At 40.5% G+C, this 23,409-nt stretch overlaps 3 protein-coding genes across 4 annotated transcripts; all 3 read right to left on the bottom strand.

Annotated features, from left to right (window-relative positions):
* Positions 1 to 1,856: 1,856 nt before the first annotated feature.
* akap8l (A kinase (PRKA) anchor protein 8-like) lies at positions 1,857 to 11,225 on the bottom strand. Its single transcript, XM_051107529.1, is given in 14 exon segments — positions 1,857 to 2,638; positions 3,586 to 3,681; positions 3,770 to 3,900; positions 3,980 to 4,085; positions 4,165 to 4,306; positions 4,390 to 4,510; positions 4,781 to 4,814; positions 5,605 to 5,663; positions 5,745 to 5,859; positions 6,150 to 6,539; positions 6,541 to 6,688; positions 8,300 to 8,531; positions 8,613 to 8,657; positions 11,099 to 11,225. Coding segments are annotated over 14 exon segments (2,019 nt in total). The 5' UTR covers positions 11,121 to 11,225; the 3' UTR covers positions 1,857 to 2,260.
* Positions 11,226 to 11,682: 457 nt separating this feature from the next.
* mvb12a (multivesicular body subunit 12A) lies at positions 11,683 to 15,824 on the bottom strand. Its single transcript, XM_051107659.1, is given in 11 exon segments — positions 11,683 to 12,589; positions 12,779 to 12,838; positions 12,964 to 13,022; positions 13,144 to 13,207; positions 13,209 to 13,260; positions 13,618 to 13,758; positions 14,558 to 14,687; positions 14,794 to 14,893; positions 15,103 to 15,186; positions 15,269 to 15,361; positions 15,710 to 15,824. Coding segments are annotated over 10 exon segments (849 nt in total). The 5' UTR covers positions 15,710 to 15,824; the 3' UTR covers positions 11,683 to 12,523.
* A 962-nt stretch (positions 15,825 to 16,786) lies between these two features.
* Positions 16,787 to 23,162, bottom strand: olfm2b (olfactomedin 2b). Of its 2 annotated transcripts, none has more exons than XM_051107558.1 (7): positions 22,684 to 23,162; positions 20,316 to 20,459; positions 20,078 to 20,233; positions 19,770 to 19,989; positions 19,573 to 19,679; positions 18,761 to 18,875; positions 16,787 to 18,010 (listed from the first exon to the last, which is right to left on the bottom strand). In XM_051107558.1, exons 1-7 carry the CDS (start codon positions 22,822 to 22,824, stop codon positions 17,412 to 17,414), a joined length of 1,482 nt encoding a protein of 493 aa, XP_050963515.1. In that variant the 5' UTR covers positions 22,825 to 23,162; the 3' UTR covers positions 16,787 to 17,411. The 2 variants fall into 2 exon arrangements, with proteins under 2 accessions (XP_050963515.1, XP_050963524.1); XM_051107567.1 differs by having other exon boundaries at positions 20,316 to 20,456; positions 22,684 to 23,161.
* Positions 23,163 to 23,409: the final 247 nt, after the last annotated feature.

Here is a 23,409-nt window from a genome sequence, read left to right as displayed (position 1 = left end):
GAAGATTCTTATCTGTGAAATTGACGCACATTCGCACCTCATCCCACACCTCACACACACACACACACACACACACACACACACACAGACAATTAGTACCTCACTGTTAATGTGTGTCTCACTAGCATTAGCATGTGTATGTATGTGTGTGTGTGTGTGTACTTGTTCTTGCTACATAGTGGGGACCAAATGTCCCCACAAGGATAGTAAAACCTGAAATTTTTGACATTGTGGGGACCGGCTTGAGGTCCCCATGGGTACAAAAGCTTATAAATCATACAGAATGAGTTTTTTTGAGAAAGTAAAAATGCAGAAAGTTTTCTGTAAGGGTTAGGTTTAGGTTTAGGGGATAGAAAATACAGTGTGGACAGTATAAAAACCATTGCACCTATGGAGAGTCCCCACAAGGATAATAAACCAGACACGTGTGTGTGTGCTGCTCCCTCTGCTGCTGGAGTCGTTCATTTACATTTGTACTAAAACTCAAATTAAAGGCAGAGGCCCCTTTATTGTTATTTAATGTGGCAAATATAATCAGGAATATGTTTAGACCCTCAGTGCTCAGATTGAAGTGCAGGTAATATCACATCTATAGTTTTCCTATCGCAGATGTTAAATTTAAGCTCGATATATCAAACACACCATCCTAGATAACTCCAATATTATACAAACAAACACTTGTTGCTAAAGTTAAGAAATTTTGCAATAGTGCTAAAATTTCTAGGTTCTTTTGAGAACTCATAGATTCATAACTGTTATAATCTATCATTTATTCTTTAATATCATTCTTACATTTGCATTAATGCTGCTCATAATACAGATCTATGTGGACATAAATATCTTATTTAACTTCATTTTGTCTTTTATTTTAGTTTAAGTTGAACTACAAATAAACTAAACTAAAAAAAAAAAAAAAAAAACGTAGACATTAAAACTGCTAAATAACTACAAAATGTAAGTAAATTCAAGTTTACACTACACTGAACAGTAACATTTTTTAAAGACGTCTCTTCTGTGTTTATTCGAAAGTACAGCAAAAACTGTAAAATTGTGAAATATTTTTACTATTTAAAAGAACTGCTTTATGTGTGAATATCTGTTAAACTGTAATTTATTTCTGTGATGCGCAGCTGAATTTTCAGCATCATTACCCCAGTCTTCAGTGTCACATGATCCTTCAGAAATCATTCTAATATACTGATTTACCACTCAGAAAACATTTATCATCATGTTGAAAACAGACGAGTAGAATTTTTCAGGTTTCTTTGATGAATAGAAAATTCACAAGAACAGCATTTATCTAAAATAGGAATCTTTTGTAACATTATAAATGTCTTTCACATTGCTTTTGATCAATTTAAAGCATCCCAAATTAAAGTATTTATTTCTGTAATCTTTGATCTTATTATTCAAAGAATCCTGAGGAGAAAAAAAAAAAAAAAAAAAAAAAATCACCTGTTTTAAATATTGATAAAATAAAAGTTTGAGCAGCAAATCAGCATATTAGAATGATTTCAGAAGGATCATGTGACACTGAAGACTGGAGTAATGATGCTGAAAATTCAGCTGCGCATCACAGAAATAAATTACAGTTTAAAATGTAGTCAAATTGAAAGCAGTTATTTTAAACAGTAAAAATATTTCACAATATTATTGCTTTTGCTGTATTTTGAATAAAATAAATACAGGCTTGGTGAGCAAAAGAGACTTTTTTAAAATAATAATAATTAAAAACAAACCAAAAAAAAAAAAAAAAAAAGACAGGTAGTGTAGTAAAACTAACCTGAAAAACCATGTTTAACATGCCTGACAAAATATAGCAGTACTTGCTCAGAAAAACACTCTCACACACACAATTGACTTTACAAACATTTATTTCCTCAACACAAGAGAAAAACAATGAGTGGAAACTGCAAAATTAAAGCATTTCGCTTCTGCTCTACAGGGCAATAAACAAAAATGAGGGAAACAACAAATCAGAAGGAAATTAAACGTTTTACTTCAGATGTGACAAACTGAAATCATCTCAAGAGGCACATCGACAGTCACATGACACGCGCGTATCTAATTAGACCAAACGCACAGACGCGGAGGGGCGGAGCAATCCTGTGATTGGATGAAGATGAGGCAGGCTTTATTCTGATTGGTCCTCAGGCTGCATTCCTGCCCTGATCCAGGGTCAGTTCTCATGTAAAGTTCAAAGGTTTAGCATGTAGAAGTGATTCGTCAGATAGACACTAATCAGCGGTTTACTTGAAGATTACTCAGCCGGTGCAGCATCAACATCTCCCGCCGCTCCTGCGTCTGCGTCTGCGTCTGCGTCTGCGTCTGCATCCACACCGAGCTGACCCGCCTCCTCCTCACCCACCTCCACACCCTCCTCACCCTCTTCTCCTTCCTCCACTCCCTCCACACCCTCCTCTGCTGCTCCGCCCATCTCCATCTTCACTTCCTCTTCATGCTCCTCCCCATTTCCAACAGTGTCGGCAACAGGCTCCGCCCCCTCCGCCAGAGGCCCCTCCTCTTCCTGTTTGATCTCGTTCAGGCTCTCATTGGCGAGATCGGCCTCAGAAACCTCCATCACCATGGAGTCTTCAGGATCCTGGTCATCCTGGTTACCGTTGAACGGGTTTTCACCCTGAGAATCGACAAAGGGAACTCGTAAACGTACAAATAAAACAAAGTCACGTGTGCATTGATTTATAGCGCACTCGTTTTGTCCATTGAAAAAGGTTTTAAATCAACACATACGCTATAGTTTTCAAATTTGTAAATTAAGGGGAGACACTGCAGGCACTGGAAAAAAAAATGCTGTTTTTTCATGTAACTGTCAAGTTTGAGATTTCGGAAAAGAAAACATCCGAAAGACACTGTTAAGTGTTTCTTTTATAGCACTTCATCTATTTGTGTCAATAGATTTCTATTACAACACATATTTTTAAAGGCTCCAAACTTTACATTTTTATTCCCGTCTAGATCCTGAAAGTGTTTACGGGGATTTGTTCACATGTAATTTTCTTGATAAATGTACAACATTTATTCCCCCAAAACTGTAAAAAATATATTGTTTTCCATCCATTTTAATTGTTTTCTATATTATGGAGTGACAAAATGAAGTTTTAGGTGTTGTTTATTAGGCTAAGGAGAAGAAACAGCTAGTACATTTTATGTAAAAACAAGGAAACAATGAAAAGGCATAAATATCAGAGAAAAATTTCAGTAAAACTGATTTCTGGTCATTCTCTACCGAAAAACTGCTTAAAATCAAGGTTTAGGTGTTGATTATTGGGCTAAACTGTAAAGACAACTAGTTCCCTTTAATTATATACTGTCTGGAAAGTAACAAACCCAACAGAAAAAACTAATTAAGCAAAAATAATACGCTTAAATATCAGTAAAAAAAATGTCAGTAAAACTGATTATCGGTCAATGTAAACCAAAAGAGAGATTTGAATAAAGATGTCGATTTAAAAATAAATACTAAATATTACACCTATAATAATATTTCAAAATACTGTTTTATGGCAAAAAGTCCACAGAATGATGAGGTACACCGTGTGACAGATGTGAGGAGCAGACACACACCTTCAGGTAGCTCTCCAGCTTCTTGCCGATGACCTTGTGGTTGAGGATGCTGCGCGCCACGGACAGACTCGACCTCTTGGACTGCTCCATCATGCCCTGACACACACAGACACAGGTCACGACGTCAGACGAGCATTTCAGCGGCAGCTCAAAGCCTCTACGTTCATTTGATGAGCATTTGTACCTTGCGATTGTAGTTGTGGTCGGCCGACTTGAGGTGTTTCTGGATCAGCATGTACTGCATGGGAATGAAGACGTCACACGCCGAGCAGTGAGCCGCCTCCACCTTCTTCATGAAGTGCTCCATGCCGATATCTAAACAGGAAATTACATCATGAGACGTCCTGTTTTGATAATGTAACAGATCAAAGTTTGAAGGCGGCTAGGGCCGTACCTCGCGTCAGATCCTGCTCTTTGAACACCTGACAGATGACGGTGCTGTGATTGTCCATCTGACTCACTCTCTGCTCCGTCTTCTTGTATTTATTATTCAGATATTCCTATAAAACACACAGAACACAGCCGTCAGGACAACACGTTGAGCTCAGCTTAGTTCGCTTGTAAGTGAAGCGTCCGCACCTGCAGGAAGTCGGTGGTGGGCTTTGACAGCTGATTGGACAGAAACTTGAAGTGGTCCTTGTGAAACTTGCTTTCAAGATGTGCGGCCATGTCCTCGCTGTAGAACGAGCGGAACTTGCAGATGGAGCAGGCGAACGTCATCCTGGGAAACGATCAGAGAAAAGCCCTCGTGAGCCTCAAACGCCCAGGAAACAACCAGTCAACACGTACGCCACAGAACCTAACCTGTGAGCTGACACTTTGACCCCTGACCTTTCAAAGAAGCCTCTCCTCTTCCTGACTTTGGCCGCAGAGGTCGGAGTCTTCTTCCCCTTGGCCTTGGCACTCTCGTCCTGATTGGACGGCGCTGGAGACAGACAGACAGACATGTTTTTGGCAGCCGCATCGTTGTTAAGGCCTTTTGTTTTACGATCTAACAGCTGACGCTGCCAAAGTTTGTAGCATTAAAGTTTATTAAATATTTGTTTGAAATGCACAGGCTTTACTTAAAAAGACTTTAAATTATTAGAAGTGTTACACTCTAAAACAATGATGTCAAAATAAAAGTGCTGCTTCCAACACGAATGTGCCAAACATCTGGAGAGCCTTTTTATGTTGCAGAAGAAACAAAACTCACCAGCACTTTCTCCACCATCTTCTGTTTTGGACTCCTGGAGAGCAGAGAGAACCGTCATTGGTATTTCTGGATAATTCATGACACATTTCTGGATGTATTGTATGTACACATTCTAAGATCACAAGATTAAAGTCCATACATTTTAAAAATAAAGTCAAAATTACAAGAATATAGTCAATGTTGAGAATAATGTTGAAATATTTCGAGAACAAAGTCTTACAAGAATTAATTTGTAGCAGTTATGAGATTAAAGTTACAATATTTTCTAGCCTATTATGTGCATTTTGAGCACCGGGAGATATTACAAAGTCTCAACTTTGTGAACCTGCCAGTTTTATAGCGAACACAGCACCGACGTTTTTGTGGAACGTCTACTAAGAAAACAGTATAATTTAATGAATTGATTGACATGAATCTGTCGCGCCACAATAAAGAGCTTGAAAAACACATTATTGTAAGACAGTTTGTATTTCACTAAAACTGAGACTTTGTTTTATTTTACAAATAACAAACGCAGTCAAAGACATTAAATCAAGCACACTGTCCCCGTGAGTATGTCACAAGGTATGATTTCTGTTAATAATCTCACAGATATTTGTAGAATTAAAAAGGGTTATATAAGAGAGCTTAAGGCCCCTAAAGGAATTCTCGTAGTATTACAACTTTTTTCTCATAGTATTTTTCTCACAGCATTTTAACTTTATTCTTGTAATATTCAGTCTTTATTCTCGTAGTATTTCAACTTTATTAAACATATATATATATTTTTTTTTTAACGCGGCACTAAAATGGCATCATACATGACAGATGACAAATGAACGTACAACAGCGGTGGCGGCGGTCGCTTCCTCGGACTCCTGCGTCTGTTCTCCTGCCGCAGCGTCTGAAACAAGCACACTTATCAGCGATCACAGACAGGAGGCCGCAGACCGACGGTTTTTGTAAGAAAAGCATGCGCTCGTACCAGCAGCCGCCGCTTCTGCCGCCGTTTCGGTTTTGCCCATCTTGGACTCGGGCTCGTCGTTTGCGCTCAGAGTCTGTTTCCTCTTCTTCTGGCCGTCGCGCTGACCTTTCACTTGCTGCCACGACAACACACATGCAAATGAGATCTGAGGGCGTGTCCGTTTGCATAGTTGTTAGGGTGAGTCAATGATGAGAAGGTTTACAGTGTTAGCTGAGCTATCCTGACTGTGTGAGACTTTCCACAGCTACCCCCCTTGGTGTTTGTCAGTGTCTAACTGGTGGGGTCAGACTGGGGGTTGCTGGTCCTCGAGGGTTGGTGGAATGAATGCGCCTGACTGGACCCTACGTGCAGGGGTGAGCGCTGATCTCTCAGCCCCGCCCCCCGCGGGGAGCGGGCGGTACTTACTCGGTTCAGGGGTCTCTTGCGGCCGTGCTGCCGGTTGGCCCTCGGGCCCCCTCCGAAGTTCCGCGCAGGGAAGTCCTGGGGCCCGCGCTGAGACTGGAAGGCCCCGCTGTCGGGGTACATGCGATGGGCCAGGAGCGAGGGCAGCTTTCCTCGCCCCGCGGGGGAGTGGCCTTGGCCTCCGCCCCGCCCACTTCCTCCCCCCATGCCAGTGGCGGAGGAGGAGTCCTGCCTGCGGCCGAAGCCACGCCCCCCGGCCGCTCTGCTCCTGCGCGGGGATCTCTGCCCCGCCCCCCAGCCGGAGCCCGAGAAGGCGGAGTCTCGAGTCTGCCGCATTTTAGCGGATCCGAAGGCAGAGCCGTCAAAGCCGCCGCCGCCACCGCCGCCCCCCCCCTGCTCCGCCCATGACCCCAAAGCCCACGCCTCCGCGCTGGGCCATCATGTCGCCCCGGGAGTCGCTGTAACCGAAGCTACCGGATCTGTAGAGATCTCGGGGGCCGAGGGAGGCGGAGCGCGAGTCGAAAGACTCGTATTGGTCAAACCTGCAGAGGGAGGGAGGCGCAGAGCAAAGGTCAAGCAGGGACCGGCACATTCGGTCGCCGTCGGCGGCTCGGGCGACCGCTTCATTATGCAAACAAACTCATCATTCGGCGCTCATTCGTTCAAGCCCTTCTACAGCCCCGTTTCTCAGGTGCATTGTGGGAAGAGACAGGCTGTGGAAAAGCTTCAGAATGACAGTTGCACAGATGGACATATAAGGCAACGACACTGCACATTTGGCACAGGACTGAGGTGGAAACAGTGAGATACGGGGACCTTCTGGGGTCTGCGAGGGCAGCGTTAGCATTAGCGGTGACCGTAGAGTCAGATCTGATGGGGCCGTCTGAGGATCGGGACCAAACGGAGTTTGCGAGCGTTTTTAAGTGTTCAATTGGTCAGAAAAGAGTCACTATATCTACATACGAACACAAGCACCAACGCTTTAGTCGTTCCAACTGCAAGAACTGCGCATAACACTCGAAAGCAAATCACTTTTCACAAACGAAAACAAGGCTGTGAGGGAAAGACGTACGTGACCGAAGCTGTATTTACTCGATTAAAAACACAGTAAAAACTGTTTTCTACATGAATCTGTGTTAAAACTGAATTTTCAGCATCATTACTCCAGTCTTCAGTGTCTCATGATCCTTCAGAAATCATTCTAATAAGCTGCTCAAGAAACATTTCTGATTATTAGCAATGTCGTAAACAGTTGTTTTTACAGAAACCATCAGACATTTCATTTTTTAGGATTCACAGATGAATAGAAAGTTCAGAAGAACAGCATTTATCTTTTTTAACATTATAAATGTCTTTACTGACACTTTTCATTAATTGAACGCATCCTTACTGAAAAAACATTAATTTCCTATGTTTGAACGACAGCCTGATTTAAAACTATTTCCGGCAACAAGCGCGACTCGTACAACAGACTGAACGTCTGTCCATCACAGCCTTGTTTTCAAAACGCAATACGGCGTCTACCCTGATCACGGTCTATAATAAAAATCTTAAAGTGTACTTGTGCTGCAGGGACAAACTGAGGAGATCTAGAAGGTCTTAAAACCATAAACTTAAAGCACTGATTACTGATTATGGATGAGCTGATGAAAAGACCTGAAGAGAGATAACATTAGCAGACCGACATAATAAACTTTAAAACAATCAGACGACTAGACTGACGATCGTTATATAACCATCATAAACCACCATAAAATTTATATCACCAATTATCACAGACAAACTAGGGCTAGATGTGACACAAAACAGCAGACGAGTCACTATGATCTGAACTCTGGACTGTTTTCAAGACTGGATATGTCTATTACACGTATTTAAACATGCATGTGTACAAGTTGAGAGATATGAAGAAGTGACAGGATAATAGGTGTTCTTGTTTCCTCCTGACAAAAGAAGTGTAAAAAGCAGCACATTATGCATTCAGTGCCATATATATAAGCCGCAATTCACCTCTCTCTCTTTTTTATCTGTAACATCTGATATTTTAATATATGCACACAGAGACACTAGATCTGCATCTGCTCATTTGTTTGCGTGTTGATGTGATAATGGCTCCGGTTTCAGGTGTGTGCTGGGTAACTTGTGCGTGTCACCTGTCGCCGCGAATGCCGCTCTTCATGCCTCCCTCCAGCTGCGTCAGCATGTCCAGGCGCTGGTTGATTTTGGCGATGACGGCGTCTGCGTTCGAGCCGCTGGAGGAGAGCAGAGATCCTCCAGACAGACCTCTCTTCATCCGGTCGTTGGATCCGTATCCGCCTCCTCCGAACCCGCCGCCGCCGCCAGACATTGAGTCTTTATATCCGTACAGGTCGTAGCTGCCCGAGCCTGAGGGATAACGAGATCGTCAGCATCTGCTGGATTAACGGATGCGAACAATGTCAAAGATAAACACAGGGACAGCCTCACCTCTAGATGATCCTCCTCCACCCGATCCTCCCCATCCAGAGAATCCTGAAACGAGAAGAAACGAGAAAAATCAGTGATCATCAGGATTTCCAGAAGCTTTACTTTCACTGTTCCACAGTGGAGGAATGATATGCCCAAGCCTCCAAAACATCTCACATCTTTTGAGGAACGTTTATTTGTTCATCTCTCAATCATTGCACTGCATTATATATTTGGATTACTTCAGACTTCTCTTACTAGACATAGTATTGGAGATACAGAGTGACCACTGATATTTAGATCATGTTATGCCAGTATCTGCTCTACTGCTGTTACATTATAAATCATATAAATCTCAGCATCTGTTCCAAATTTTTTTTCTTTTTAATGTTCTTAATAAAACAGGGTTGTATCCTCTCCATATTCACTCCATTTCATCCTAAATGAGTCATAAAAGCCTGATGGATCAAATATGATACGATATATATATATTTTTTGGTGTCTATTTATATGTATATATTGTATATATAAGGGGATAAAAATGCAGCTCAAGGCTTTTTTTTTTTTGCAACATTTTAAACTTGGTTTAAATTCAGTATTTGCTTGCATTCATTGTGTTTACTTATACAAGTATCATTAAAAAGGATGCAAGTTATTAACTTTTTAAATTTCACATTTAAAAATATAGTTTTTAATCATTTCTAAATATTTCTGGATGTATATTTAGTAAAGACCCATACAGGTACCTAGTGAGTAAACCAAGGCATTACAAATGAAAATGATTTTTTTTTTTCTGACCACAAAATGACTCTAATTTGCCTCTTTGCATTGGAATTTACAACACACACACATATATATATATATATATTATATATATTTGTTTTAAATCACTAATGGACCATACTTATTGGACAAGTAGTATTTAGTACTAAATCAACTCCTTAAAATATTAAATGCATATCATTGAACTAAAATACAGAACATTTATTTAACTGAAAAAGAAATAGTTCAACTCTGTGGTCACATTAGCAATACCTGAGGATTAAATACAAGAAAACCATATTAACCCTCACGAAAATGAACAATGGTTTTAATAATAAAAGTGTTTTTCTACAAATACCATGGTTAAACTATGGTTAGTGTAGCAAGACCATGGTTAATTTGTGGTTACCATGGTTTAACTATAGTAACCATGTTTTTTTGGTTTTATTTGTAGTAAAACCATATTTAAAGGGTTGCCTCCATCACTCATGTTTACCAAAAAATTGCTTCAAACACCTGTATAGTGAAGCTGTGTGTCTTACTTAAACACATTCAAATGTACAGTGAAAGCTGGTTTGTTTTGAGTTTTGTGAATCACGTGACGCCGGCGAGATCAAAGCTTGTCGCAGCGCTGTTTCTCAATGGCTCTGGCGTTAACAGTAGCACTGCATTTTACAATTGACGCCACATTACGAGGGCCAAAACGCTATTTATCGTTTGAATTTAGTATTAAAACTTACAACATTTGAAAGTTGAAACTTTGTTTAAAATCGCAAGCAGGGTTGCCAATTTGGTGGAGATTTACATAAAAAAAAAGTTCAATAAACTTCCATCTCCATTGACATTTACTTGCGCAACTAACATGAAGGCTTATCACTGGCTGCTCAGCGTCAGGTGGTGTTAGAGGGCGGGGCTTCACACTCAAAAGAACATATGATTGGACAAAAGTGTATTTAATTAGGTTTCTTTTACTGTAAGAGAAACTTATAGACTACACATGAAATAAAAGCCACAAAACTACATTTCAGTTGCCAGTACAATTAATGAACTATAAACTCTGTAAGGTCACATCAACACTGATATCACTGATGTATGTGTGTATAGTTCAGTCACTCGCAGCGATTAATCGAACAATGGAGCAGCAGAATGAACTCGGCAGCCATTTTACAACAACAAAACGACTCCATTTCACTTTTTCCTACATTAGGTGCCCATTTAAAGAAAATGTGGTAAGAAACGAGGTCGAGTCTTCCCTTTTGACTGGATTTTGGACGCAGAACAGTAACTTACGGTGATCGCCTCACGTAATTCATTCACAGAGGAAACTAACGTTACCATTCACACACGCGTACTGAAAAATAAAGATTATTAGTGGATATAAAAGCTGATTTAAACCAGCAATGTGAGGCTAATGTTAGCTTAAAGGTTTGCGTTGTTTGAGGAGATCATTCATGGACGCGCTTCCGCCGGCAAACAATAACAGCGTTTCACATTGAGCTCAATCGATACTTTAAAATTAAAACACTTGTACTAAAGGAGCTTAACTTGCTGTTAAAATTAATTTTAATGGTTTAAACCGTGTTTAATAAGGCTACGCCTCATTTTCAGCTGCGCCATTTCATGCACTTAACGTTACACAGACCGAACACGGAAGAATCGCAGTACAAGCCTTAAACACGGAACAAAACACGATCCCAGCAAACAAAGAGAGTCTTACATAAACAAATAAAGAGTAAAACACTAACCTGAAGAGTATCCTCGATCCATTCTGCAGCAGTTTTTCGTCTGACTGTGATCGTGTGTGAGGCGCTCAGGCCACTATCAGGCCGCACTGACTCCGCCCACAAAGAGGTGTGGCTACATGATTGACGTTTGAGCGAGCCAATGAACGACCTCCGACGGCGGAAGAACACTATTTCCGTAATCTCTTTCAAAACAAAAGTGTGTATTTCAATGTCTGGTTGGTGCTTTTGTTGAGTTGAAGATTTTGCCAGAATTTTCTTTACAAATGAGAAATGTTATATTTGGGTACTTTGACTCAGACCCCACTAAAGAAAATATTTTATTATAAATTTAATTCTTTTCTTAAGTAAGTTTTACATTCACAAATGCAAATTCTCAAACTGTAAACCTGTCTTTGTGGTCTTTCTAAGAGATATGGAAAATTATATTCATTTGATCTCAGTATCTCCTAATAAGAAAGCAATGAAAACTCTTAGAATTTGTTCTGCGCTTAAAGTTTTTGTGTAGAGAATCTTATGTAAAACAATGGCCCTTTATTGCATTTTATTTCACTTTATTTTTATTTCTTTTCGTATTGTTTATTGTATTTTTGTACTGTTTTATTATTATTGTTGTTGCTGTCTCTTTTATTTTCATTTTTGTTGATATTTTGTATTTTCTTGATTTGTATGTTCTTGTTTTCAGCAATAAAAAATATATATATTTCAATGTCTGGAGTGAAACTGTTTAGTTTACATTTATCATCCTGAAATAAGGCATTTGTAAAACAAAACTAGTTTGGATCTACATTTACAAGAAGTGTCTCTCCCCTTAAGTCTGCAAATAATTTTTATTAAAATTCCACAAAGACAGATTTTAACAAAGCAAGTATGAATGTTTAACTCACAGAGCACCATACTATGACAACAGTTTCAAGAATATTTAAACAGACAAAGAGCAGTTCAGAGAATACATGAAAAACACATTATTTTTTGGTCCCCTTATTTCTGAAACTTACATTTTTCATATGATAAATAAGGAAATTAGTGTTTTTACATTTGTTAAATACTAAACTGCAGCTCAAAATCCCTAAACACATAAAATATTTTGGCCTTATAAAATGACATTGTACATATCACTGTGAGGAAGGCACGTCGTCAAGCCCTTTGATTCGCCTGTTAGTGTTTCGTAGAAACACGCAAAGCTTTAACATACAGAAACGCACGTACATAATGTGTTTGGAGGCAGATGTTCAACCAACCCAGAGAAGAAAGGAGAGAGAAAGAGACCAACCAGAACCAAGAATCAGCCCCGCAAAACCAGTAGTGTGAGTTTGGGTCGAACTTGAACATGCATGATCATAAAAACAGAAAGAATTGTGTGACTTCATGGACCAGAGCCTGAGAGCTAACAGGAAGGAATCTGATGATCCGACGACAGGAATGATTTCAGCCGCTCACGGACGGACAGATTCTCTTGGCTGCCAGTTCTTCCACCGCAAATGTGTAGTTATACTGCAGACAAACAAAGAGTCATTAAAATCAACTTAACTACACAGACATGAACAAATGATCAGCTCAAACAATGGCAAATTCAAAATAAAAGTCCTCCCAATAAGAAAAAAATCTGATGTCTCTACAACATCTCAAAATTATGTCTTATTCTTAAGCAATGAACCGTCGCACAGACGCAGATGACCTCACCTCATTCTCAATGTCCTGCACTGATTTGATACGGATGTCACTCAATGTGCTCACAGACACCTGACGGACACAACAACACGTTTCTTATTGGTCAGTGTGATTAATGACAGCATTCTGTGGTCAAAGTTGTCTGCACAATAATCATTTTTTAAGATCCCTCAATGATTGATGCAGTGACCTCTGACCTTTGTGTTTGACTGAGACTCAAACTTCGGGTGTAGAGAGAAGGGAACGCCATCCATCGCTAAAAACAAACAGAAACAAAGCTGATAAATGCATGATGTATATGACATATTTATATAGGACACAGCAGGTTTGTGTCTCTGTTATATGAACGGATGACGTGATTGGTTTGTCTGCTGTACCTGTGATACCGTAGATGTTGCTGTGGTTACCACTGTCATACACAGTCTCCCCCCGAATAGCTTACGTCAAGCTTACTGCGGCGACGGCTGACTTTCGGTGGGGCTTCGGGAGGGTTGCTATGGAAATAGACAATCAGGACACCCTAGAAACCACATTGTAACACTCTAGCAAGCACTCTTAACACCCATATAGAACACCTACACCCTAAAGTTTTGTGATCTACATCTGTTCAGTGAGCACTAGACTACATCACTTTGGTTTAAAACCAACCCAGAACCACTAGCTGCTTTAAAGTTGTGGATCCAGTGATGGAGGGCTAGAAAATGTGACTTAATAGATGGTTCTGCCTGTGCAGATACTCCAGCTGATTTGCTTCAATCTAATTTAGCAGTCAAATCATCCAAACAGAATCTCATGTCATTGTGAATCCAATAATGCTGATGTTCTCTACAGTGACGGCCGTGAGGGGGTACCTGGGTTTGAGAGGCTGCGGGGGTCCGGTTCCTTCCAGCGAGAGACTGCGCATGTCCAGACTGATGCTGCGAGGCTTGGCCTGAGGAGCTGGAGTGGAGAAATGGCCCTTTAAACACCACACCACGAAGCCATTCATGTCCCTGAGACACAAACACACACAATAAACACCAAAAACAAGTTTCATTTCAATATCAGTGTAAAGAGCATCTCATTCTAGAAACAGTGTAGAGAGCACCTGACACGAACCAAAGTACAGAGCGTCTGATTTCAAAACCAGTGTACAGAGCATCTGACACTCGAACCAAAATACAGAGCGTCTGACTCCAGAACCAAAGTATAGAGCGTCTGATTCCAGAATTTGTAGAGAGCGTCTGACGCTCAGACCAAAGTACAGATCATCTGATTTCAAAAACAGTGTACGAGCATCTGATTCAAGAACCAGAAAACGGAGCATCTCATTCCAGAACCAAAGTACAGAGCACCCGATTCCAGAAACAATTTACAGAGCATCTGATGCTGAAACATGGTACAGAGTGTCTGATCCGGAACGAGTTTACAGAGCATCTGATCTAAAACCAATTTACAGAGCGTCTGATGCAGAAACAGTTTACAGAGCATCTAATTCTAGAACCAGAGTACAGAGAGTCTGATTCCAGAAACAGTGTATAGACACTCGAACCAAAGTAGAGCGTCTGATTTCTAAACCAGTGTCCAGAGCATCTCATTCCAGAACCAAAGTACAGAGCGTCTGATGCAGAACGAGTTTACAAAGATTCTGATCCAAAACCAGTGTACAGAGCATCTGATCTAGAACCAGATTACAGAGCGTCTGATTTTCCAGAGTGTCTAGTTCCAGAATGTACCAGTATATAGAGTGTCTGATATGAGAACCACTGGACAGAGTGTGTGATATTAGAGCAGGTGTGTGGCGTCTCTCACCCCAGACAGGTGTACTGCTGCACCATGGTCTTATTCTTGGCTGTCAGTTTGATATCTAGAACAGCCGTCGTAACGCTGCCCACAGGAACGATCCGCACGCAGATGCGCTTCTTCTTCCCGACGGACGCCTCTGTACAAACACATACGGCGATTAGACTTCCACAGCACGTCAAGAGAGACAAACAAACACATCTGTGGAGGCTCTAAGGCCCACATCTGTCAATGAACCATCTTACTGGGCTCCAGGAATTCTGGGATGTAGCAGTAACCGTGAGGAATCGTCTCTTTATCCGTGATCACCTTCACATCCGCCACAACCATCCCACCAGACAGATCCTACAAGAGACAGACAGGCATGACTCTGACGAAGAGCATGTGGAGACGTCACATGTGCGGTGAGACACAAATTAAACAGTGTGTCAGTGTTTTGTGCTATTCTTGACTAACAACTGCACTTCCTTTTGTGTTTCACTTAAGAAAGAGAATGATATAAAGGTGAGTAAATAATGACAGAACAATCATTCATGAGTGAATCAACCCTTTACCTTACTGTAACACAGGTAGTAGCCAGACTTGATGGCAAATCCTCGGATGAAGTTAGCGGAGGCTCCATCTTCAGTCTGAGTGATCTAAACACAAACACACACAGTTAATAGCATCGTCTGAGGCAGATGACCACGTGACCGCAGGTGTGTGTGATTGTTTGTGTACCAGGATGAATTGACCGGGGCAGCTGGTGTTGTTAGACGCCCAGGCCACTGCAGTGATGGGCCTGTTGAAGGCGCTGGACTCGAACACAGACATCTACAGACAGACACAAAGATCATGAGGATTCAGTAGTGATGACACACTGCTCACTGTCACTGGAGATAAACAATGATTAGACAGACAGACAGACGGATAGATAGACAGATATTCAGATAAACTGATAAAATGATAGATAGACTGACAGATTATGATTTATTTTGTGAACTTCTCAGTTAATCACACTGTTACTACTCATTAATGTGTTTTATCCGCTGTTATCATCTCGAGACAGCAGTTATTAAAAGTTTCAAACACCCGCTATAATCAACATTAACATCAGCATTTACACTTTAAACTGATTCTAAACAGCTTTAACGAACACGTGAGGTTGAATTTAGTACTTACAGGCTGTTGGTTATGAAGTTTTTTCTCGTTTCCGAACAGCGAAACTGACCTGAACTCACTGCCGCAGTCACAGAACAGGAAGAAGCGAAAGACTGCGACTCCCGTGATGCACCGCGGCGACGTCACAACGGACTGCGCATGCTCAGTGCAGGACGATTTATCGTTTACTTTTTATTTTTATTTATTTATTTTTCTATACTTTTCTTTTCTGTATGGATAGTACCATAATTTGATGTACGCAAATCCAGAATATAACTTTTCTGTCTTTTTCCTCTATGATTGTTCCTTGTAGGAATTATCAATGTGTAATTTCCCTGTTCTTGTACATTTCTTTACAAGCTCTGCAATAAAAAACAATAAATAAATAAATAAAAAAATTATCGTTTACTGTTCAAACCCAGGAGCTCCTCAGCAAACTTCTAAGATGATTAGAATTAAGTCGAAATTTAAAATAAGCTGAAACAAGTAAAAATCGAGATCTTTCTTAATTTAATTAACCTACAACGCGTTTTTTTTTCTTTTAGGATTATAAAAGTGTGATTTCTAGACATGGAAAGTCAAGTTTTTAAATACTTTAATACTTTCCAGTAAATGGTGAACAAATGATAAAGTCTCAAGGCTCTCAAACAGTGTCGTGGACAACAAATAACGATGAAAACCACTGAACTAAACGAATAATGTGCATAAAAAAGCAGGACTGGACGGAGAGTTTCTCTGAACTCATCACTGCCACCTATTATATATTTTATATCAAATATATTATATTTTTTATAATAACATACAAAATGACTAACCTCTTGAAAATGGAAAACACAAAAATAACGTCTAATTCAAAACATAAAAACTACAATAGTATCACAATCATAATAAAATAACACTGAACAGCAAATACATGTATAAATGAAAGCAAAAATAATTATAATTACTATAATGTAATATTTCTGTATCTGCTAGTTTCATATAGGTGTATTTTTGCTTTTTACTTTGACAGTTACTTTACGTAAATATGGAAATTGCCATAATAATTCCCAAAGTTTCTGTACAAATAGTATACACAAAACTGCTGACACATTTATTTATTTTTTATTCATTAAATTTTATTTACATGAACATACAGAAATGCAGTTCACAACAGTTGCTTGTTTTTCACAAATGTGACCCTGGACCACAAAACCATAAGGGTCCATTTGTTAACAATTGAGGTGTATACAATAAATGTATGGTTTGTTAGGATAGGACAATATTTAGCTGAGATGCAACTATTATATCTAAAAATCTGAAGGTGCATGAAAATCTAAATATTGAGAAAATCACCTATAAAGTTGTCCAAATGAAGTTCTTAGCAATGCATATTACTAATCAAAAATTAAGTTTTGTTGTATTTACGTTAGGAAATGTACAAAATACCTTCATGAAACATGATCTTTACTTAATATCCTAATGATTTTTGGCATAAAAAAAAGATGATTTTGACCCACAAAATGTACCGTTGGCTATTGATACAAATATTCCCGTGATACTCGTGACTGGTTTTGCGGTCCAGGGTCACAGATGATCTTTCAGAAACTGAAGATGCATATTTCCATGTTTTGTGTTCTTTCTTTCTAGCAAATAAAAGGGAAAGGGAGTGAAAGTTCAGCTGGGCTTCGCATGCGTCCGTCATGCAGGTTCAGTGGGGTTTGGGGAAACAGCTGAGAGACGATCAGTCGGTGGCGTTCGTGTCGCGTGCGTTCGTGTCCCACGCGTCCGCGCTCGTCCTGATGAAGTGCAGCAGCGTGATGTCGTACAGCACCTGGTGTCCGTTGTTCCAGGTGTACAGCGCCCTCACGCGCGGGTTGTAGTCCAGCATGGAGATGTGCGAGTACTGGTTATGGAAGGCGATGTCCGTGTACTCGTACGAGGACGTGCCCGTGTGGAAGGTGAAGTGCACTTTAGCGCCGGCCAGGTGCGAGTTGGTGACGTAGAGCGTGCCGCAGATGAGGAAGGACTCGCCGGCGCTGCGTTTGGGGAAGCCCGTGTCCCAGGAGCGCAGAACCTCCAGCGTGTCGGGATGCAGGCGGCTGAGCACCACGTTCCCGCCGTGGGGGATGCTGGAGTACACGGCCCACAGGCCCGTCTCGTCGGCCATGAGGTCGATGTCGGACGAGCCGCCCCACGAGTACGAGAAGGTGTTGTTGAATCCGGCCTGGTCGAGCGGACGCTGCTGGAGAACGCCGCCGGACGCCAGATCATAACGCACCAGCACGTTACTGTGGTGTTTGTTATAGTACAGAGAGCCGTTATACACCACGTGACCCGTACCTGAGAGACACAAACACACACTCACTGTACAGAACATGGAACATCATTTCTGAAAAGAGAGTTGCACCATTTTATCTTGCAATTCTGACCTTTTCTCCCTGAATTCTGAGTTTTACATCTCACAGTTCTGACTTTTTTTCGTAATTTTGAGTTTAAGTCCTGCAATTCTGACATTTTCCATAATTCAGAATTATGAAAATTTCAGTTTATTCAGAATTTGTCCGTAATTTTGTAATTCTGAGTTTACATCTTGGAATTCTTAACTTTTTATTCGTAAATTCTAAGTTTACATCTTGCAGTTGTTACTTTTTATTCATAATTCTACATGTACATCTCACAATTCAGACTTTTTATTCATGATTCTTAGATTTTTATTTGTAATTCTAAGTTTACATCTCGGAATTTACAACTATTTATTCATAATTCTAAGTTTATGTCTCCCATTTCTGACTTTTTATTCGTAATTCTAAGTTTACATTTCATAAATCCTACATTTTTATTCATAATTCTAAGTTTAGAATCTTGCAATTCTGAGTTTTTATTCGTAATTCTGAGTTTATATATTACCATTCTGACTTTTTATTTGTAATTTTGATATTTTTGTAATTCTGAATGTACATTTTGGAATTCCAGCTTTGTTTTGTATTTCTGTGTTCAGTAGTTGTAGTGTTGTAGATGTAGATGGTCAGTGTGTTGTGTGTTGTGTTTGTCGCTAGTGGATCATGAGCATCACTGAAGGCACATTCATACCTGCCCATGGGTGAGGAAGATGATGGATGATAAAGTTCTGTCCAGTAGCGAAGTCACCCAGAGACTGATACTCCACCAGACGCCTGCCTTTAAAATAACCATCCATCACCCACACCTACACACACACATGCACACACACACACACACACACACATGTGTGACTTATACAATGATGTGACCTTTTTTCTCTCAACAATGCCATTTTGGCAGGTTTTATTTTACAGAAAATAGTGTCATGGCAGTGGTTCTCAACCAGGGAAACTTCAAAATCAGCAAGAGAACTTAAAATGACTTAAGCTAAAACAACTAGAACATAGAAGAAAGCCTTATTTTAAAAATGTGTGATTTCTAGAAATGACAAGTAATGGAAATGAATCAAATCTGAAAAATCCATTAGAATTTTTAGAATGTTTATATATTTGATTAGTTTATACGTTCTATTAAATGAGCTCTGGAGTCAAAAAGATGAAAAGGTGCAGCCATGTGTGTGTGTGTGTGTGTGTGTGTGTGTGTGTGTGTGGACTTGTTTTTATATCCTTGTGGGGACCTAAACCTGAATACACACAGACTCATGGGGACCTAAATTGAGGTCCCCATGGGTACAAAAGCTTATAAATCATACAGAATGAGATTTTTTGAGAAAGTAAAAATGCAGAAAGTTTTCTGTAAGGGTTAGGTTTAGGGGTAGGGTTAGGGTAAGGGGATAGAAAATACAGTGTGGACAGTATAAAAACCATTGCACCTATGGAGAGTCCCCACAAAGATAATAAACCAGACACGTGTGTGTGTGTGTGTGGAGATCATGTGCATACGCGGTTGTCTGAGCTTTCGATCACACTGTCCATCATCCATGATCCGAAGCGTGATCCTGAGGATCTGATGGTGAGCGGAGCGCTGATGCCCATCAGCCGACCACAACCTGACAACACAAAGAGCAGCGTGAGTGTGCTGTGCGTGCGTAGTGAGCATCGGTGCTGCGATGATGATGATGATGATGATGTATCTGTACCCAGCTGACTGGAGCAGGAGTGCAGGTGTCGCTGGAGGACGAACTCGCGCTGCTGCAGCTGCTGATAGTGACGGAAAGTGAAGCGCTCCTGCAGGGCGGACAGAGAGTCGTTCAGCCTCTCCAGCTCCTCCTTCAGAACCTCCAGCTGCCCCGCGTCGGCCCGCAGACGCCCCATCAGAGCCCGCAGGGGGCGACACTGGGACACGCTCCCGCGCAGCTCCTGCAGCCACACGCACACACTGAACGAGAGAAGCACTGACGACATGGTACATATACTGTAAAATGTAGTGTGAGAGTGTGTGTGTTACCTGCAGGCTCTTGCTGGTCAGGCTGTGAGGCTCCTCATTGGCTATGTTCAGTCTTTTCTCCAGCATCTCCAGCAGCATCTCAGAGTCTCTCAGGTGCTGCAGATCTTGAGTCGTCCGCTGGTTCAGGATCTCCATGTACTGAGAGACGTTCAGCACCTGTCACACACAGATGATGATGATGGTGATGATGGTGAGGTGTGTGAGTGTGGGTGATGCTGTGAAGCTGCGTGATCCTCACCTGATCAGAGATCTGCTGCAGACGTGCGTGTCGAGGGTCTCCGCCGCAGACGCCGTGAGCCGGGGTCATGATGGAGCAGATGCAGTTCCCCTGAACGGAGCCGTACACCTGCCAGCCCTCGTCCTCACCTGGATACGACACCTGCTGACCACACAAACCACACAGACAACACTACTCAACACTCTGACTCAGTTCAGTGCCATTCTTCACCCACGGTCGATAGGTTTAAGCTTCAAAATTAAAACACCGCAGAACGTCATCTCCACATATTCAGTTCAATCAGAGTTACAGAATAAGAGTTACAAAAAAACACCTTCTATTAACTACACTGTATAAAAGAACATCTGAAACTGGCCACAAATCATTCTCCCCCCATAATGAACTATAATAATGAACTGATCCTTATGTGACATCATTAACAGGAAGTGACATCATATAAGTCTTCTGAACAACACTGTGAGCAGACACCGACCAGTTACCACCTTCTTTTATAACTATAACTATAATGTGATATTGTGAATGTCAAGCTTAACAACTCAACCCCGTTACATCAAATAAAGATAGAAAACTATTACTTGTGAAAATGATCTTTGAGCAAAAGATCAAAAATCACAACCCCGTCACACTCAACCCTGTTACTTGTTTGATCATAACAGGGTTGTGAGATGAAGTTATCCAGTAATTTAAATAAATTATTATATTTGATCAAGAGTCTTATACCACATGTTGAATGTAGTAATGTCCATGTTAAAGCTGTAAAAAACAACTACATGTTAAGATGTATTTGTCTCTTCAACCCCGTTACCGTCTCAACCCTGTCACACCTGCATTTTTATTAATTATTTTTTAAGTTTATGAAAAAGTAATTCAATGTTTGTTGAACTCAGTCTGAAATGTTCAGAGCAATCAAGGGATACTGACTTTAGTTTAAATTCTGAAGTTTAGCCACTTCTTTGATCAAAAATGATGAGGTTGCTGTCACAAATAGTTTCATTTCAGGCTTCAGTATAGCAACTTTTATATTTGCAAAAACTGAATTAGTGCGAGGGACATTTGATTAATGGGAAAATGTTGATTTCATCACAAATATATTTTATAATCATATTCAGAGAGCTCCCATAGTGTCTGTAACGGGGTTAAAGACTAATAGTGCCCATATCTTAAAATAATGACCAATAATTATAGGGATTTGATGCCTGAGATGGGAAAATATGTTTTTCTGGAAGTTAAATATGGCATTAATGTTGTGGGGTGTTTAGAAAACTAAAACATTTTGGTAAAAAATCTAAAAATCTAAAAAAGTCCAAATCGTACCGGTTTCATGGAATGACTCGTGTATTCATTTAGTTTTAATAATAATAGCCACAGGCACTAGTCAGTGTAATAAAATAATTTGCCTTAAATTCAGAGATTATATAAGAACCATTTGTAAAAATAAAACCACTCGTGTACAAAACACACCTACACACTGAACCCATGTCTCTCTCTCTCACACACACACACACACACACACACACACACACTGCTGGGCTCTTTAATTAGATGAGCCGTTTCCATCTGTTCTGATCCGGTTACTGTGAGTCTCCATGTGTGTGTCACAGCGGCATATGAAACACAAACACACTCACACACAGAGGGAGCCGACATCCCACAGACACACACACACACACACACACACACACACTCATTGTGATGCTGTACGGTGAGTGAACGAGAGCCAGAGTGTTTGACCTTCAGTGCAACGCTCGTCACCGATTGGACCCCCTCCTCACCACTATTCACTATTACTTCATTCAAAACAATGAATCATTCAGTATATGTGAGTTCGGTCACTGGTTACGTCATTCCTGAAACTGCTGAGCGTGTGACACTTTCACTACACTGATCTCGGTGTTCGAGTGGCCTGGCACGTAAATGTTTGACTGTCTGACTGACCAATGACAAACAAGGGAGTGTTCAGGGAAACCTGTCTGTAACACTCGTTATTTCTGTTCCGCAATGGACTGGAATCAACACATCTCACTGCTAACTTTTGGCTCTTTTGATTGGCTGGCAGTCTGGTGCACGTCTCTGATTGGCTGATTGGTGCTGAGTGCGTGTTTTCTGATTGGCTGGCTGGAGCCGAGAGGTTGCCGTGGCGATGCCAGGTCCTGGCCGGCCGTGAGTGGCAGATCTCCAGTTCTCAGAGGAAGTGCCACACTGTGTGAGTGGGAGTGTTTGTGTGTCGGTGAGTTTGTTTGTTCCCGGTTCAAAATTACACCTCATGTTTAAAGACTGACACAAAGACACATGCTCAAAAAGACAGTTAGGCACAAACACACATTTGACTCAATTAAACACACTCAATCAGAGTGATGTTTGTACTTACGCTGATGATTTTCTCTGAGGTTCCGGGTCGTGCGATGTGCGGATCGAGTCCCACCAGCCCCGGCAGCGTCTGGGACATCCAGTTAGTGACCATGATCATGGTGCTTAAAACCGCACCGACTTTCAGCAGAGGAACGCTCATGTCCCGCCGGTCAATCTCGGGTTTACTCAAGACCGACGGCCCTTCTGTGAGTCCTGCTGTCAAAGAAGAAAGTTTGTGAAAATCAAGGTGGATCTTAGACAAACTTAAGTCCAGATTAAAAATGAATCTTATCAAGATGAGTCGAATCCAGACGTCCCGATTCAATGCTGACTAGAACAGAGAACAGCAGAGGACGAACGTCTCACGATACTGAACCTACAGAGAGAGAGAGACAGACAGACAGGGTGGGAGAGATGGGAAGGTGTGTCTCTCCGGAAAGACACAGGAATTCTCATAATCATTCCGGTAATGCAAAAAAATAAATAAAATAAAATAAAATAAAAATAAATAAATAAATAAATATAAAATTCAATTAAAAATATAACATAAAATATAATAAAAATATAAAATTAAATTAAATGTAAAAATATAAAACAAAAAATGAAGTAAAATAAAATGAAATAAAGCCAAACGAATATAATAATAATAATAAAATAAAAAATATAATAATTTTAATTAATAATATATAAAATAAAATAAAATAATATAAAATATAAAATTATAAAGCCTAATGAATCTGAAAAT

Source organism: Labeo rohita, chromosome 1, assembly GCF_022985175.1.
Source record: "Labeo rohita strain BAU-BD-2019 chromosome 1, IGBB_LRoh.1.0, whole genome shotgun sequence".
NCBI classification, from domain to species: domain Eukaryota; kingdom Metazoa; phylum Chordata; class Actinopteri; order Cypriniformes; family Cyprinidae; genus Labeo; species Labeo rohita.
This window is presented reverse-complemented; position numbering and strand designations above follow the sequence as displayed.